We start from the raw sequence: 19,411 nt of genomic DNA, 5'->3' as shown, positions 1-19,411 counted from the left end.
GGTAATTATATTACAGAAAAACCTGTATGCACCGGAGTATAACCAGATTCACAAAGATTTCAGTTTTGGCAGGTTTCAATTATAGACATATCTGCAAGCAATGAGAAGAGATGGAATGGGAACAATGAGGGAGAAAAATATTCATTTTTAATTGATCATATTACTGTATTTATTAATTTATTGTGGTATTATAAAACATTTGTTTATTAACCTACAGTATCCAGTTAAAATGTTTTCATTATAGATTAATGCAACTTACAAAGTTGTAGTAATTATTGTTATATCTTTCAGTGTAATAATTTTTTTAATTAATTAAGAAATTTTTAGGTCAAAAATTAAGTATCTTTTGTATTTTATTTCTAATATTTTTTTCTCCAAATTTTTCACAGAATTGTCTTTAAAACCATAAAATATCTAAGTTCACTGGCTTTTTTTTATAACTATTATATTTTTAAACATATTATTGATTTGTTTAACTCAGATTTAAAATCAAATATTGATTTGAGAAATTATCTTCAAATTCTTTTTTAAAACAAACCATAGTTTGACATCTTTGGTTATTGTGTTTCATTAAGCATCTCTTGGTAACTATACTGCATCCATAATTCTTTTTTAATAATCAGAATACAGTTTTTATTGAAATCATTTTATTTGATTATTCTAGATCCCAAAGAGACAATTAAAGTTACCTTTCAATATTGTTGCTTGAAATACCATTCTTGAATGCGATTACAGTATCAATCTTAATAATAGTGAATTTCTAGATTTACATGATGCTGTAAACTTACTGCTGAGATTACATTTGGGTAAAACAAATATTTTTACCGATTTAATTGATTATTTCCAGAAACTTGTTTTTACAATTATTGATGGAGCAGTGGTTTTACTTTTAAAAATTCTATTGAAATTTTCTTTTGCACATCCACTTAAAAAAAAGCCATGGTTCTGAACGACCTGAAGCAGTTCAAAAGATATAGGTAGAATTCAACAAAAGGACCAATAGATATCTTGGCTAATGAGCTTAAGGAATGCTACATTTTCAAGGCAGATAACCTATTGGCGTCAGAACGAAAGCAGGAGATTGAGGACCAGGTCATTGGTCTTGGCAGGTCAGGTGGGACGAATCCCCCACAGGTCGCTACACGCATGGTATATTTCCCATAGTGTCTGATGTATGTGCGATTAGATGGATTTCCCTAGTCGATATATCACACAGTTTCTGTGTGGAAAGGCATGATACCTTTCGGGCGAGTTTGGCTAGGTTTCGTTTGGTGGATTCGAGTCAATGCCCGAATTGTGGGACTGATGATGATACAGTGGACCACGACCTCTATGTCTGTCCACGATATGAAGTCCAACGTTCACGAACTGTTAGGGAACTTGAGAGAATACATTCCTTTGTGGATCTTCGTATTCACTAGATGATCCGCGAGGAGTAATCTATAGTGACTGGTTTTCTTCACGCCCTTGTGGTGTGTAGGTTTGCAGAGGGAGTTTATTCGAGTTATTTGATTGTGGCTAGGGTTCCGGCCTAGGCATTGGATTGGTTGGAAGTAGGCGCATTGGCATCGTGCCTTCTCCTCCTCACCCTATCCTTTGCCACCTCCATCCAGTCCTCAGCAAAATCCTCTATGATACCAATCACACCATCTTCATCTAGATCTTACTCTTCTACGTCTCCCCTCTTTATGCCTCATCATCCCTGAAATTATCCTGTCCTCCTCCACTTTAACCACATGACATACTCATCCACACCACCCTCACAATTCCATCATCATTGTATAACTCATCCAGTTTCGTATTCCTCCTTGCTCTCCATTTTCCTTTTGTTCAATCCTTCACATGTCTAATAATTCTTCTCAACATTCTATTCTCAAATACTTTAAGTTTATTTTCCGATTTTTTATTAAGTGCTCACACTTGTAACTTGTCTTGTATCTCAACACCATCTTCAGTGCATACATGGCTTTATTCCCCTTGCTGAATCACTCCCTTATTTTTCACTCGCTCCCATTTTTATTGATCATCGCTCCAAGATAATTAACTTCATTTACCGTTCTGTATAACTTCTGACCAAACACAGCCATCTCCGTTGCCATTCATAACCGCTTTGTATACCATCTTATCGCCTCATGTATCTCCATATCCACCGCTTTTGCATTTTTGTCAAAAGATGTCAAATCTCCTCTAATTTGATTTTGTTTTCACCAATATCATCACATCAATCTCATGCAATCTCCTTCCAAATAATTCAGTTTCTCTCAACTCAACTTCCTGTAAACCCATTCCAACACCAGATTCATAAAATTTGTAAAGATTCATAAAAATCATAGTTGAGACAGTATTTCCCTGTTTTACACTTGTACAAGTCTTGTGCAATAAGCTCATCTCCAATCTTCACTCTCGTCAGTATCATCATCAAGGCACACACCAATTGTCCTGACCAACTTAACCAGGAATTCCCAGCTCAATCAATATCCTAATAATTTTATTTGTTAGCAAGCTGACATATACCTTCCTAAAATCTATGAACAATAATTGAGTTTCCTTTCCATTTTCAATCCTTTTCTCAAGTGACTGCTTGATGAACAACTGATCAAGGATTGACCTATTTCTTTACACCCCGCTTGGTACTATCCTACCAACAAAGAATGGAAATGACCATAATACCAAGAACTATGGACCAAAAGACCAAAATATCAAGAATTATGGAAAAGATTTTGTATGCAGTGCAAAGGATAGCTATGCCCTAGTTATTGCATTCCATCCACATCTTCCTTCTTGTAAATTGGAACTATCAGAGCTTCTTTTAAAATTTAACACATCTATTTTCCAGTCTATCTCTGTTCATATCTTATGTGGAGACGACCCCATAAATTTTAATTTTGACCTCACCATATATAATAAAAAAATCAACTTCTGTCATCTTCCAGCAAATTTTACCACATTTTCTCAAAGATGAACTCAGACACAATAGAGTATACACAGGGGGTCAAAACAGAATGATGCCGTTGGATGTGCATTAGTTGTTAATGAAGAACCTATATGTTTGGTTTAACAAGTATTAAAAGTGTTTACAGTGCTGAACTGTACGCCATCAACCAGACTTTGAATATCATTAACCCAAAATACTGTAACATCCTTATTTGTAGCAATTCGTGTAGTGCACACCAAGCTTTAGAAGATATGTATTCTAGACAACCTATAGTCACTGAAATTTACAATGCAGTCTCTGAGTTGAACAATTGCAACACAAGTTAGTTTCTGCTGGATTCCTAGCCATGTGGGAATCTAGGGTAGTGAACGTGTGGATTCTGCTGCTAAAGATGTATGTAGTCAACAGTCTTTCACCAGATTACTACTAATGGTTTTACTCATTCTTGTTGAACACACTCTTTGAGGAAAGTGGTGAAGTGACTGGACTGTTACAATAAATAATAAACTCCTGACACATCAAGGATACTATGTTTCTGTGGAACTTCATGCAAGAATAACCGTCGAGAGGAGGTTATTATTTACGATTTACGAATAGGGCACAAACCTTATTCATGGACACCTAATAAATCAGACTGATGCACCCATTTTTGTTCACTGCGACCGCCAACTAATGATACACCATATCCTTATGGACTGTGTGTGTTATGTGGCATTGCATCATAAATTTTAATTAGTAGTTAACTTCTAAGATATTTTAGGAAACAGTACAATGATGCTATTATTATTTTTTTCTTAAGGCTGTGCATCTGTATTTGACTGTTTATTAATTATTGTAAAATGTTTGTTACAATCTTATGTATCTCATATCTTATATAAGTTATTTCTCACATCATTATTCCAGCCATCACTTTCCTTACTCTTCAGTTCATCCCGCAATAACTCTCACTTCTTCCTTTTAATATTCCTCCTTTCTTCCAGATAATACTCATGTGCCACTACAGATCTAGACTGAAGCTATTGGATTCTTGTATCGTGCCTTCTCTCTATATTTGTTTAATTAAAAAATTTACTACTGTAGTAGTATAAAAAACAAATTATATATATATATTTAATATAATAATAAATTAAAATATCATAGCAGATTATATCCATATAAACCACAGGTTATGCCCCAAAACTCACAGGTCTCCCACAATTACATGAAGATGGTATCCCTATGAGACCATTAATCAATTTCAAAACAGCCCTGAGTTTATTATAAATACCAAAATTATTGATAAAGTAATTAGATCAAAGATAAATTTAGAACATAAAAATAATAATTAAAAAAAAAAAAAAACAGGTACAAATTGATTAATAAATTAAAAATTAATAATAAAACTAAAATGATTAGCCTTCAATATAATTAATATGTACCCAAATGTACCCATTGATTATACAATCTTAATAATAGAAAATAAATTAATAAAAACAGGTGAAGATCAAAAATTTTTAAATAGTATTATAATACTAATTAGAAATATATGTAAGCAGTTTTATTTTGAATTTAATGGAACCTGTTATATACAAGAAAATGCCTTACGCATGGGATTTCCCTTATCTGCTGTAATGTTGGAAATTTATCTCCAGGAATTTGAGAGTAGAATTATCTGTGGCATTAAATCACATACGTAAAATTTTATTATGGGTCAGATATTTGGATGATATCTTAGTTATATTTGAACCAGTACAAATAACAAACATGAAATAATTTTAAATAAATTAAGTTCATATCATAAAACATTAAAATTTACATATGAAATGGAAAATAATAGAAAAATAAATTATTTAGATGTAAATATTAAAATAAATAAAAACGATCAAATAATGAGTATATAAAAACCTACCTCAAATGAAATCATAAACAAGAATTCTAATCACCTTGGTCCCAAAAAATTAAATGTATTTAAAAACATGATATTTAAAGGAATAAAATACATAAACTATAAACAGGAATTGTATAATGAGATAAATAATATAAAAAATGCATACCATACGTCATTGACTGATAAAATATATAAAAAATATAATCCAGAATTTTTCAATAATACAAACATTACTATATTAATTCCTATAAATAAATATAAAAATATTTATATAAAGTACTCTTATACAAATAAAATTGTAGAAAATTTGATTGACACATATAATGATAAAAAAATGTAAGCCTCCTTATAAACTCGATAATCATATAATAAACATTTAAAATATTATAATAAAAAAGTAAAAAATAAATATGATTCTTCTGGTATTTATAAAATAAAAAGCTACAATTACAAAAATATATATATTGATAAAATGAGTAGGTCCTTTAAAGATAATTTGAACATTTTAGATCATTTAAAAATAAAAAAATAGGTTTTTCAAATGTAGCCAACCATTTAATAAATAATAATCATAATATAACTAATTCAGAAATAATTGAAAGAGTAAATATTGAACATGAAAATAGTAATAAAAAATTAGAAATTTTAGAAAAATTATATATATGCATAGATATAAATGTAAATTCAGTCTTATAAATCTGCAAACAGAATTTGATGGGGGCATTCTTATTAAAATTATTTAAGTTGGCATACAAAGATAAGATATTGATTGATAAATTAATAATTATAACAATACTTCTTCATTCTCTTGAATGAACAAATATTTGTTCTGAATTTTTAAAATGTTTTTAAATTTTATTAATGATAATTTTTATGAAATAAAAGTAAAAAGATAAAATTTAATGCGTAAATGTAAACAGATGAAGAGTTATAAAAAAAATATCACTGAAGGTGGGCTTAGGCTCAAAAATGTTTTGAACATAAAAAAGGAAAGGTAAGAGTGTTCTCTAATTCTGTATATTGGAGAGAAAAAAAAATTATTTAATGTACAGAGGAAAGAAAAAAATGGCCTATAAAAAATTTAATCTAATATTGTGTGTATATACACACATACACACACCAGACTGTTGTCATCAGTTGTCTGTATATTGTCAATATATTTTTTACATTTCTTTTATAAAACTATATTAGGAATTTGTCTTATCAGAAAAAAACAGATTAACATTTCTTAATAGATTAAGATTTCTTAATTAAATTAACAGGTTTGTTTTTAAGATTATTTTCTCAGGACTCACTTTTTTGGTAGTTTTAGGAAAATGGTTTATATGTTTTAGTTTTGTCCCAAGAGTGGTTTTTAAAACTTATTTACAAATGTATTTAACAAAATTTCTAGATAGCCCATATACAGGTGTATCAGGTGTTTACCAGGACTTTCATAACCTATTCTATATGTGAAAATATGGAAAAAGTTCATGTAAACTTATTTCCTAAAATATTTCATTTGTGAGTTATAGCTAGTGAAAGATTTTGTTCGGATTTCAGCTACACTGGTGAATGAGGTCATACTGAAATTTTTAGTTTATTAAAAGGGACACAGTTAATATTATGGTTTTTTACATGAAAAATTGAATAAAATAGTTCCCAGAAGTGTATCTGCAGTAATTTTTTAAAGATCTGGTGTGAGAACATCAAAATTTGTGTAAAAAACCCTGTTTTTTATGTTTGATGTACAGTAACTTCGCTAAATGGGTAATAAAGACAAAACTTGTTGAGGATTTAATTTTTAACAAAATGGTCTAAGGTAAGTTGAGTAAAACAAAGAAGAGTTAGTAAAAATTGAATTTTATTTAGAAACCATACACTAGACCAAAGTGCATTGTAAATATCAGTTTAAATTCAAATTTTTTACCCAAATTTATTGATTTTAAGCCTGATTTCTCAAAAACTACTGCAGATGTGGTTCTGGGATTTATTTTATTTGATTTTTCAGGTCAAAAACCATAAGAAATAACTAATTTTGCCCCTTTATATCATAAAAATTTCAGTACAACCTCATTTCACAGGGTAGCTAAAAAACGAGTAAAATCTTTCACTAAACTGTAACTTGCAAATGAAGCACTTTAGGACATATGTTTATATGAACTTTTTCCATTATTTTCACAAATAGAATAGGTTATAAAAGTCCCAGGAGATCTTTGTGATACAGTTTATTATGTACTACTTCTGTTTAACTATTGTAATTTTGTTTATAGGAAGCAAAAATGCGTGCAAAACCCAATACAAGAAATGGAAAGAACATAAAGGCAAGTAATAACAACAGTAGCAGCAGCAACAACAGTAATAATTCAGCCAAATTTTCTGTAAAGAAGCCTTTAAAAGAAAATTTAGCTACTTCTAACCAACCTGATAACTCAATTCTTCGACCACCAGTTGAAACAAGTGTAGCTGGTTTGAAGCAAGTAGTTAAATTATTTGAGACTGGAACTCCTGAGGTGAGTACATAACTGAAGAATTGTGTTCAGCATTTCCATTCATTTCTTTAGTAAACATGTTTAATATAATATTGCTTTGTTGATTTAATATATGGTAATTTAATTTGTAAAATTTTATTTTATTATTTTCTTTCCTTAAAAATTATATTTTTTAATACTGTATTAACCTGTTTTACAATTTGCAAGGAATAGTTTTGATTTAGCTAGGTTGATAATGTTTGTTTGACTCATTGGTAATTACCTTTACCATATTGCTGCATTAACCTTTGGTTAATGTTAACTAATCCTTTTTTTACTAAATTTGTTCTGTCTTCAGAGACAAGTAAAAAATTTATAGGAAAAATTATAGGTAGCTTTGGTCCTGCAACACTAGTCCTCTTAACCCCCTAATTAATAAAAATTATGTATTGTAACATTCATATTTTTCTTTACAGTTTTAAAGGCTGTATGGTGTTGATGAAGCTCTTATCCCCTTTAATTGGAAAAAATTGAAATATGAGACATTTGAACTGATCTTTTTCAGAACATTATAGTGGTCAGTAGTGTGAGAAAGGTTCAAACTCCCTAACTTCATTTATTTAATAAAAATATTGTGTTATTCTAAAGATTTTTTCAATAAGTTTGCTGTTTTTTGAACCGAGTAAAAAACTAAATGATGAAACTAGGCTCTTCTTTAGCTTCATTTGGTTCTATATAATTATGATATTCTGATGGTCTTTGCAGCAGCATAAAATATAATTCTACAAAGATAATAATAAAAAAATGAGATGACTTAAGATAAAATAAAATGACTTTTTGCCTAAGCGTTTGAAAAAATTGATGAGAACAAACTCATTGTTTCTGATTGTATCACGCTTTTATTTACTTGTTATGTTGAACTTGTTCAATGAAACTTGCCAGGCAATTAGAATTTTAATTATTATTGAAATACGTTTCCAAAATATAGTATAAAATTGTGTTAGTTATTTTTAAACAAAAAATGAAATATCTGTAACGAGCTTATGAATTTTATAGTAACTGTGGTAGAAACAATTTTAAAAAATTCAAATTGAACTGTATCGTACCATTTAGTGAAATTATATTTTTGCAATTTACTAGTTCAGTGTTCTAGGTACTGCTGTTTGTATATAATTTGATAGTTTTTATTTATTCTGATTTTCATTCATAATTATTTAAATGAAAACAGCCTTTAGTAAGTTACTATGTAAATAATCAAAAATTAATCCTATTTACTGGTGTTTACTATGCATTGAATTATGCTAATTAGTATTTGATAATATTTTTTATCTATCATCTAGTACACAGATTGTATTTGATGATTGCTTAAGCCATTGTCACTATTAAGATGGGTTGAGTTATAAAAGCGTAAGAATTATGAGTACACTCAAAGGTACTTCAAAAAAGTTTCTTTTGTTGTCAGATAATTTAGTTTTATGTTTACATTATTAACTGTGATGTAGGTGAATCTATTTATGACTTAAACAGTAACTGTAACTTATATTAATAATTTTTTTTCAAGGAATAAGTAAAAAAAAATTAAAAAGTTAATAAAATGTCGTGGGGTATAAAAATTCATGTTTATGAATTTTTGTGAAAAGCGAGTTTGAAATTTCAAAACTATTTTATTATTCAAAGGCATTAACCATGTTGAAAAATTTAAGTTTATGAATTGTTTTAACTCAAATTTCTATCCTTATCAAATGTTAGATATATATGTTGCATGTTAACTATTTATATATCATTTTAAACTTCACCTTGGAGTGTCGTGGCAGCAGTCTCTGCCCACCCTAGCTGGCCCCTGTCTGGGGCTTTCCCACCGGGGTCTCTCCAATTTCACTAGGATACACAGACTTCCTCTTCCAGATAGCCGATGTGCCCTTCCACTAAGGAGCTACCCATCCTGTCCCTACTGTAACAGTTCCAAATGTGCATTTTGCACATCCTTCACTTTGTGACCCACTCATACCTTGGGGGTTCTTTATGCCATCATGAGGGAGTCCCCCCTGCTCTTAAATCTGGGTGGATCCGTACACCCTAAGCAAAAAGACTACCTCCCTGGCCCTGCACGTCGCCACGCTTTAACCCTTTTTTTTTTAAATACAAAATTCTGTCACTCACATGTGCATGGATGCACCTCATCCTACTTCTATATTAAAAAATTATAAAAATAAAAACTATAATTGCAGGGCCATTACTTCCTTATAGCAAGCATTCCTCATTAATAAGTCCTGTTCCTAGCCTCGTAGAGCTGCCTCCATGAGTTTGCCCTCCTCTTCCTTCGTGCCCAGAATTCTGTCATTTTCTCCACGGCGTTCCATTCCCTCCTGCCTAGGAGCATGTATCCCATGATGTTATCTGGGGTGAGCCACACCAGTCCCATCTGTATCGTGACGTGATCCCACCGAGCACAGCTAAGAAACATGTGCTTTGGTATGTTTACTTGCATACAATATGCACACTCCAGGGAGGCTCTTTTCCAAACTGATGTAGGCAAGCCATGAAGTCCCCTTGGCTAGTGAGGAACTGGGTGAGATAGTAACCCACCTCCCCATGTCCTCTCCGAATTCATGGCCCGATCCTGGGGATTAGTCTCTTTGACCTGGTGGCCCTTAGTGGTGGCATCCCACCTAGTCTGTCATTCCTCCACTAACATTTCCCACGTCTCAACCTTTGTCAGTCATCCCCTTGTATCTTCTCATTAGCTGTGTTGCCCTCAGACGAATCGGGGGCCTCTACTGCATCGCCTGAAATTATACGATACACAGAGACCACCTTGATTGCTGCCCTCTTGTGGAGTGAGGACAGCAGCCTCTCATTCCTCGCCCTCTTCAGTGCCCCCATCCACACTGGCACCATATATAGCAGAAATTTGGAAACTTGAATTAATTATTTGGTTTTGAAATGTATGAAAGGTACTTGAATATAACAAAAAACTATTTGCTTACAGCAGAAATCACAATTTTCTGCAGTATTATTTTAGGAGTTTGTGCGCTATTTTACATGAAAAAAAATATTTTTACTGATTATTTCATCATAGAATTTTTCAAAGAACCTTGTATTTAGGAATGTTAAAATGAAGATTTGTAGCGTATGAAAAATACTATGCCTGATCAAGATTCAAACCCAGGACCCTACAAGTGAAAGACCAAGACACTACCCTTTATAAAACTTGAAAGATATCTACACCATTCCTAAAAGATGCTAATTTATAGTATATGAAAGAGTTGGAATTTTCTGAAGCATATAAATTTTTGAAGTGTATAATCAAAGCATCATTACAGACTTTCTTAAGATGAATGTGTGATAAAAAAAATTAAATAGATTAATTAATATAAGATTGATTAATGAGTTATATTTTTAATATTCCTCAAGTGTTTATTTTTGATAGCACTCAGAAATATTTAGGCCTACATCGCACATAGTACTTTCAAAACAAGTACTACACTGGGTAAAGTTCATTGAGTATTTGTTTCTATGTAAAGCCATATGATAAAAAAGGAAAAAAGTATGTAAACTTTTTTTTCTATTCAGTGACTTGCTGCATTCTTATGGGATATGATGTTTCACAGATATATAAGAGATTTTGATTAGAGTGCTTAAACATAAGAATCTTTTATTGTTGTTATTAGTATTATATATATGCAATTTTGTTATTATATAAATGTTACATATAATTGATAAAATCAATTGTTATAAGAAAGTTAGTCTTTTTTCTGTATGGCAACTTATAGTTCATAAATGCATTTTGCAAATTACTCTAAGAATATGATACAAAGTTTACATAGCACAGTTTCTTTCAAATTAATGATTTAAAAAAAAATTAATGTAATCTAGCTGCTGGGTTTATTTCTCGTATTAGCAATCACTGCTTTTCCGCAAACTGTTACAAGGCAATTAAGTTTCTTTCTCTTCGAGTTTCACATTTGTGAAGATAATCTTTGATTTAGTTGTGAAATGTATGTTGATTTATTTAAAGTTACTTTTCAGCAAAAAAGTATTACTTTTTGCCAGTCATAAAATTCTCTTTTTGATAATGCATATTTGAAAAAATGTAGAGCATATTTTCATTTGTAACTATCCAAACAAAAAATGCAGGAGATAAAAAGGAATTCAGAGACAGACATCATACGATATTTGTGCTGAATGCATGTAGCAAATTAGTTTTACCAGTATAGCTAACAACACCCTTCTTCCCCATTGGGCACTGGTTAAATTTTTTAATTTTATTTTTTCAATTTACATATTTTAAAAGCTGGTTTGTACAGATGTTAAATTATATTGTAGTCACAATTTTAGGGCAAAATTGTGTAAAACTCTTCAAATATGTTGTAAAGTGAGTGTGTGGAAATGATATCCTATTGCTATTTCTAATAGCAAAATTGTATTGTATCTTCAATCTGTGTTTGTGCATTGTATAATTTTCTTCATTAGCATTGCAGCTTAATGTCAGACATAAAATTAAGTTTAGTGAAGAAACTTGTATGAAGTAACGCTGTTAAGATTGTGTTGTTGTTCATAAGATCATACATTCAGTGGTTAAGGAGGATTTATCCATTTTTAGCCAAAATGAACCTACTGACGTATAAGTATCCAGCTAAATGCCCTATAAATGAAGAATCCTTTTTTTTGTAATTGTAAGAAATAAGACTTCAAAAAAAAAGAAATTAAAAATATGCCACAGAATGAAAAGTGTTTAAAATTACTTAAACTTGGGAGTTAGCATAATGTTAATCCTTTAAGATTGAATGTAACATTAACTAAGACTGGTGTTTTGGAGCTTTGTGCAAACCTGAAAATAATAAAATAAATTGAATTAATATAAGAAATATTTTTTTAATACACATGTATTAATTACATTAAATTATGTTTATTTATACACGATTAAAAGAAGTAAACATAAATGGTAATAAAATCAAAACAGTAACCCAATTTAAATACCTTGAAGAAGTAATAACAAACAACCTAAATGAAAAACCTCGATCCAAATAAGAAGAAACAAACTAAAGCTTGGAAATTAACCTGGTACTCTTACGCTAAAAAATTCCTATCAGTAAACGCAAAAATAAGACACTACAACACAGTTACAATATCAGAAGCTACTTTTGCAACAGAAACACTCTTCCACCTGAACAAACAATCAGAAGACAGACAAACTCCAGAAAATCAAAAGAAGAATTGAAAGAGCCTGCATCAATAAAAAGTACCAGTAATACGAGCAATGGTGGATTGTGCTCAACAAAGTTGTGTACAAAAAGTTAGAACTAATCTCTGATATTATGCGTAACAGCAGACTAGGATTCTTTAAACATATGAGGATGCAAGATTCAAGACTTTACAGTACAATTTCAACTTGAAAAATACCAAGGCAGGATGCAGATGGATCAGAGAAACAAGAGAGGATTTGAAGAAAATTGGCCTTACACCAAAAGACACCAAAATTAAACAAGAAAATCAAGAACAGAAACACTTGCTTCACACTTACAAGAAAAAACTCACAACATGAACATTTTCAATACTAGAAAGGGCACAAAGATCGGAACGTTTGAAAAAGTACTAAGGAGACCGCAACTACCAAACAATCCTCTATCGAATAGACTCTGATAATGGACTTACTATGTGGGCTATACTATGTGGGCATAAAAGATAAATAAAAAATATGATTATATATATTTATATTTGAAAGAATTCTTTAACTTGCATTTGTTTTAATTCTTGTATTTCAAAATCTAGCCAAACCTTATCTTCTGTCAGTAAATCACAAAAGCTTTAGGAGGAGAAAAGCCCTTACTTGAAATTTCAAAATTCTATCCTGGAAAGTTGGCTTAAATTTCTTTTTTTTATAAAAATCTATATTCTTAAATGTTTAACTAAATTTCATTCTCTGTGACGAAATAATGAAATTGTTTCTGCTGGAAGTAGGTCAGAGTCCGTATAAAAATAAAAAGTCTCAAACAATATATGCACCAAACTTTATAGACTTAAATTGTTACAGTAGTAATTAATTTATGTTAAGTGTGTCCTGAGTAAATGCTACTAAAAAATTCATCAGTCTAGAGAAATATTTAAACTTAAATATTTAAGTTAAGGTAGATTAAGTTAAAAAAAAAACAATAGTATTAGGTTAATATTAAGCCTGTTAATGATTAACCTTATAAGATATGTAATTTAATTATAAGATAATTTAATCTTTTTTAATTTTGTTAAAACTGTTATATTTGTACAGTTTTAATACATGAACCAGCTACAAATACAACTGAACAAATCAAAATATTGAGATAATGAACTTTTTCTTATTTTATTTGAAATACTAATTAATATATCAAAAATAATAAATGTGTTCTTCATTGTCTTGAGAAAACTTCAGTTCTGTATGTAATTAGAATAATTGTTATGAAATCAATCGCTTACCTTACTAAAGCATTTCCACCTTTTCCCAAATAAAAAGGAACAGTTTTAGTTCAGCATTAATATTACACCTTTTTCTCAGGATTCTTAATATCACATCACATATGTTATTTGTAAATTACCATTTTTCCGACCTCTGTGGTGGAGTGGCAGCATCTTCACTTTCTTCTATAAGTATAGAATCCTGGTTAGTTAGGCTTGGCATTTTTGTACATAGCAAATACAAATAAGTCATATCATATTCTCATGCACAAGGTTACGTGTTATCATCTAAAAATAAAAGTTTCATGTCCTCATTTAAGTTGCATTGCTCATTCTGTTATAAATGAGATAAATTTACGCCCTCAAAGTTCAATAAGTATACTGGTGAAAGAATTATCAAGTCAGACCTCTAGTAGTTTCTGGAATGGAGAGACAGTGGTACAGATATGCGTGGAAATTCTACTTTTTATTTGGTTCAAAAGACTTGTTCTTGCTGATGATTTGTCTACTTTGCTATAAAATAACCCTATCAAGTGTTGCACTCCTTTGCATGACGTCTCTAAACAACATTGATGAAACCTTATTGATTAATGAGTGAAATTATTTTTTGTTCAGATAATTAACTCTAATAAAAATTAGCTAGTAAATAAATTTAGCTATGTTGCCATAATGTAGTAAATGGATTACACCTAATTAGTTTATACTGCAAGTATCCTTTGTTTAGTGTGATTAATTTGATCAAAGAAAACTGTGTATTCAAGACTAAATTTTCAGTTTAATGCAGTTTTAGAATCATTAATCCTATTATTGATTTTGTGACTTATTATATTATTATATTAAACACTTTACTGAACATATCTTATAAATTAACTTCTTAAGGTTCATAATTTAGTTGTCAATAAAGTAATGTATACACATTTAAATAATAATGAATATATATAATATATATATATATTAAATCAATAAATTGAGTTGTAATTTTACTTCTGAAATATTATATCATAACCATATTTCCAATTTATTACTATCTAGTTACAAATAAGATTTAATTGTTATTATTACCCACCTCTTTTTAACGTTCCCTAAAATAATAGAGGAAAGGTCTTTTGGTAATATTTACATTTATATATAGTTTACATTTTTTTAATTTTTTGGTATTTTGAACAGTAATTCAATCAAACTGTAGTCTGCAGCACTGAGTAGTTTTTAATCTTTTAACATTTTTATGCTTTGTACAATTAGCTTAACTACGCATGCATCAAAAATCTTAACTAGAAATATGTACAAAAGAACTGAGAGGAGGGTGGAAGAAGTATTAAGAGAAGACCAATTTGGTTTCAGGAAAAGTATAGGAACAAGGGAAGCAATTTTAGCACTCATATTAATAGTAGATTAAAGAAAAACAAACTGACATACGTACTTGGCATTTATAGACTTAGAAAAGGCATTTGATAACATAGACTGGAATAAAATGTTTAGCATTTTTAAAAATTTAGGGTTCAAGTGTAGAGATAGAAGAACAATTGTTAACATTTACAGGAACCAAACTGCAACAGCAATAATTGAAGAATGTGAGAAACAAGCAGTAATAAAAAAGGGAGTCCGGCAAGGATGTTCCCTATCCCTGTTACTTTTTAATCTTTACATAGAACTATCAGTTAATGATGTTAAAGAACAATTTAGATCTGGAGTAACAGTGCAATGTAGAAAGGTAAATTTTTTACAATTTACTGATGATATGGTAATTCTTGCCAAGAGTAAAAAAGATTTAGAAGAAACATTGAATGGAATGGATGAAGTCCTACGCAAGAACACAAAACTAAAGTAATGAAATGTAGTAGAAATAATGTAGATGGACCACTGAATATAAAATTAGGAAGAGAAAAGATTACAAAGGTAGAAGAATTTTGTTATTTGGGTAGTAGAATTACTAAAGATGGATGAAGCAGGAGTGATATAAAATGCCACATAGCACAGGTGAAATGAGCTTTCAGTCAAAAACATAATTTGCTTACATCAAAAATTAATTTAAACATCAGGAAACACTTTTGAGAGTATATGTTTGGAGTGTAGCTTTATATGGAAGTGAAACTTGAGAAGAAAATAGAAGCTTTAGAAATGTGGTGCTATAGGAGAATGTTAAAAATCAGATGGGTGGATTAAGTGACAAATGTTGAGTTGTTGCGATAAATTGATGAAGATAGAAGCATTTGGAAAAATATAGTTAAAAAAAAAGAGATAAACTTATAGGCCACATAATTAAGTCATCCTGGAATAGTCGCTTTAATATTAGAGCGACATGTAAATGGAAATGTTGTGCAAGGGTGTAGGCCATTTGGAATAAGTAAAACAAATTGTTAGGGATGTAGGATGTAGGGGGTATACCAAAATGAAACCACTGACTCTAGATAGGGAATCTTGGAGAGTTGTATCAAACCAGTCAAGTAACTGAAGACAAAAAAAATGCTTTGTATGTAAGCTCATCATGTGTTCAAAATCTTAGTTGTTCAGTATATATTTTGTGCAAGCATTATCAAAGTATTATTCATATCTATGGTGATTTAATATTTTGAATAATAGGTACAGTTTTTATCTTCTTTCATTAAACAGTTAAAAATTTATATCAGGCAGCAAAATGTTTTTAAAAAAAGATACTTAATGGATGTTACTGGGTTAAATTGAGTCTAGTTGTGTTAATTCAAAGAACAGTGCTAATTAGCAGTTTGTTGAATTGAATTAAAACCATTCAGAATGAAATACACTTAATCAATATTTATAAATTGTTTTGTAATAATGTTGATCACACACAGTTGTCAAGTTATTGTAATGTCGGCAAGCTCTTTTTCTGGTCTTTTTGTTAAGCAACTGCATGTTCTATTTTCTTCCTGAAGTTTGGATTCTGGTTAAAGCCAAACAGTGAATCAAAACAGTTTCCAGTTGATATTTTTTTTAATTTTGTTACATATTGATAAAACTTTGTTTTATTTATATGAACCTTTCTCAGCCTCTGAAAATAGATGAATAAAAACATGCCATTGTCACCTGTTAGTTATTAGTATATTAGCACCAGTATCTTATCACCAGTTAGCTAATTTAATTTTAAGGATTCCAGTAACTATTTAATAACATAGCAAATTGTAATTTCTTTTCTTTCTTATTTAAATTAACAAAGTGGTCCGTCCAAGAAAACATTTCTTTAAAACAGTATTCACATTTCATTATCTCAGTAATCTGTTTGTAATGGGTTTTTCTCCAATTATATAATTTCATGTTCAAATTTCTATTGAAGTTGCATATAATTTCATAGATATTGCATATATATTCACAGATATTTCATATATATTCATAGATATTTCATAGATAGAAGGTATACATTTCTCTTATATATTTATGTTGATTATTTTTTATGTTCATGTGCAGAATGTAATAAGATTTATTTTCTGTTATAAAGCATCACTATTTAAAATCACTTGATTGTACAATGTTCGATAAATCTATTACATAGTATTTTTTTTCTTTATTATTTGCTTACAATTTGTGTAATAAATAGTTATTAATAAGATCTTGTTCAGGCATTTTTCCATTATCATTTTATTAATACCACAAAAAGCCACTGTAATTAGGCCCCAGTCAGTCGAGATATTGAAAGAGTAAAAACATACATAATTTTTTCACTTGTTTCAGTTGTGCTTAATGGGATTAAAGTTAGTGTGTTACCTCTGTGTGTACACATGTCTGTGTATTTTAGAAAAAAATTGATAAGTAAATAGTACAGAAATCTCATTACATTTGAAATTTCTAATGTAACAACATTGTGTCTTATGGTAATTTTCAAAGTAAAGATAATATCATTAGTGGAAATTTTGGTTAATATAATACCATACCTGGCTCCCTTAGACCAATGATGTTAAGTAGTATAGGGAGTTCTTTCAAAACATCCATAAAAATTTTAAATGATGGAGTTGCACTTATTTCAGATTAAGAAAAATTAAAACAATATGTGGGCATGCAATTTTTGGGTTAAGGCAGAAGAATTGCATATATATATGCTATGTTTGTGGTGGACCACAGTGAAGAGGGCTATACAAAAACCTTCAATTATGAAGTAAACTATTTTTTCCGATTTTTATTCTAAATCTACAGTATACAGTCAGACTTCTATATAACAGATTTGAAGATCTGGAAAAACAATTGCTATATAGAAATTTTTATATACAGAAGTACAGATTATAAATTTTTCATAATTTTTTACTAAAAATAATTATGTATAGTTATTAGGGTTAAGGAAGTCGTAAAACAAATTAAACTAACACAGAAATCTCTGTTAAAGATGTAGAAAAATGTATGTATTTTGCAAATTTGCTTACAGTGTTCTAAAAAATATGTGTTTGTATACAAAAAACGAAACAAAATTTTTATTAATTTTTGGACAAAGTAGTCCCTAATGTCTTACTGAATATAATCGTTTGCCAAAGCCATTTCAAAATAATGTTTACTTTTATTCAGAGAGGTAAATATTTTTTCAGGAACGTTAGGAATAAATCTCAACCTGTGTTGGACAGTTTGGAATGCTTCCATTACCTGTTTTCTAGATGGTTTTTCAGTTGATTAGTCTTCATTGTCATTATCATCATCTTTGGGTTCATCTTGATCGAAGCAGCCATTCAGCAAGTCCTAATCAGTGGGGTAATTAGCTGCAGTTAACTTCTCGTCCATGTGTAAAAAATTTTTAATTCATTACCATCATTTATTTGACTTAATGAAACTAGTTGTTTCCATGCTTGTTTTTTATTTTTACTATCTGTTTGCACAACCTCTGAGACCACCATAATAGGTATTGCTTCAGAGGATGAGATGAATGATTGGTTGCATGTGTGAAAATGCTGTGCCTGACTGGGATTTGAACCCGGGACCTCCAGATGAAAGGCTGAGACGCTACTACTTGTGCCATGGAGGCCGGCTTCTGTTTTTTCTTGGTTTTCTTCAAAAACTTCTTTTACAAAATTAGTCTTAGCAAATCAGTTTTTTATTGTGGTGGGCATGACATCATTCTCCCATACTTTATCTAATGTGCTTATACATAATCATAGATTTACTCATTTTTCGGTAATGAACTTTAAAATTTTTAATTACCCCTTGGTCCGCAAGTTGTAATTTATTGGTCGTATTAGACAGGAAGAAAACGAGCTTAATGTTAGTAATTTTCATTTAACTGAGTTATGTTGGACCGGGCAATTGTCCACAAAAAAGCACTTTGATAAGTGGATGATCAAAAAAAAAGAGAAGTTAGATACCCATTTCTCAAAAAAAATTTCTGATCCATGATTTTTTTTGTTAAAATTGTAACGTCAAGTGAATTCACTCCTTCAAAACAATGCGGTTTTTTACTTTTTCCTATCACAATGATTTTTTATTTTTCCAACCTTGATTCGGTCCTTTACTATGCTTTCCTCAAAACATTTATCGTCTTTGAAAGTAAGTTTTATTGGTCAAACACTTGAAAAAAAATTACCAGTTTCACCCATGTTAAAACACATTGTCAGGCTCATATTCTTTCAAAATGTTTACAAAAAAGTGTTTTGCCATTGAGAACATTGCATGTCTGAAACACAAGCACTTTGATCTGATATTACATTTTCTTGAATACTGTGTCGCTTTTTAAATTTATTGAGCCAACCAGAGCTGGCTTGGAAGTTGGAAATGTCCAAAGTTGCAGCATATTCAGTCACT

At 30.1% G+C, this 19,411-nt stretch overlaps 1 protein-coding gene across 2 annotated transcripts in view; it reads left to right on the top strand.

Moving 5' to 3' along the window:
* Positions 1 to 19,411, top strand: part of LOC142334293 (uncharacterized) — a 187,374-nt gene that overhangs the window by 27,835 nt on the left and 140,128 nt on the right. For both annotated transcript variants that reach the window (XM_075382215.1, XM_075382216.1), the window contains exon 2: positions 7,055 to 7,294. In XM_075382215.1, the coding sequence (XP_075238330.1) occupies positions 7,064 to 7,294 (231 nt within the window). In that variant the 5' untranslated portion in view covers positions 7,055 to 7,063. The remainder of the gene's footprint in view (positions 1 to 7,054; positions 7,295 to 19,411) is intronic.

This window comes from Lycorma delicatula, chromosome 1, assembly GCF_047948215.1.
Source record: "Lycorma delicatula isolate Av1 chromosome 1, ASM4794821v1, whole genome shotgun sequence".
Taxonomy (NCBI): domain Eukaryota; kingdom Metazoa; phylum Arthropoda; class Insecta; order Hemiptera; family Fulgoridae; genus Lycorma; species Lycorma delicatula.
This window is presented reverse-complemented; position numbering and strand designations above follow the sequence as displayed.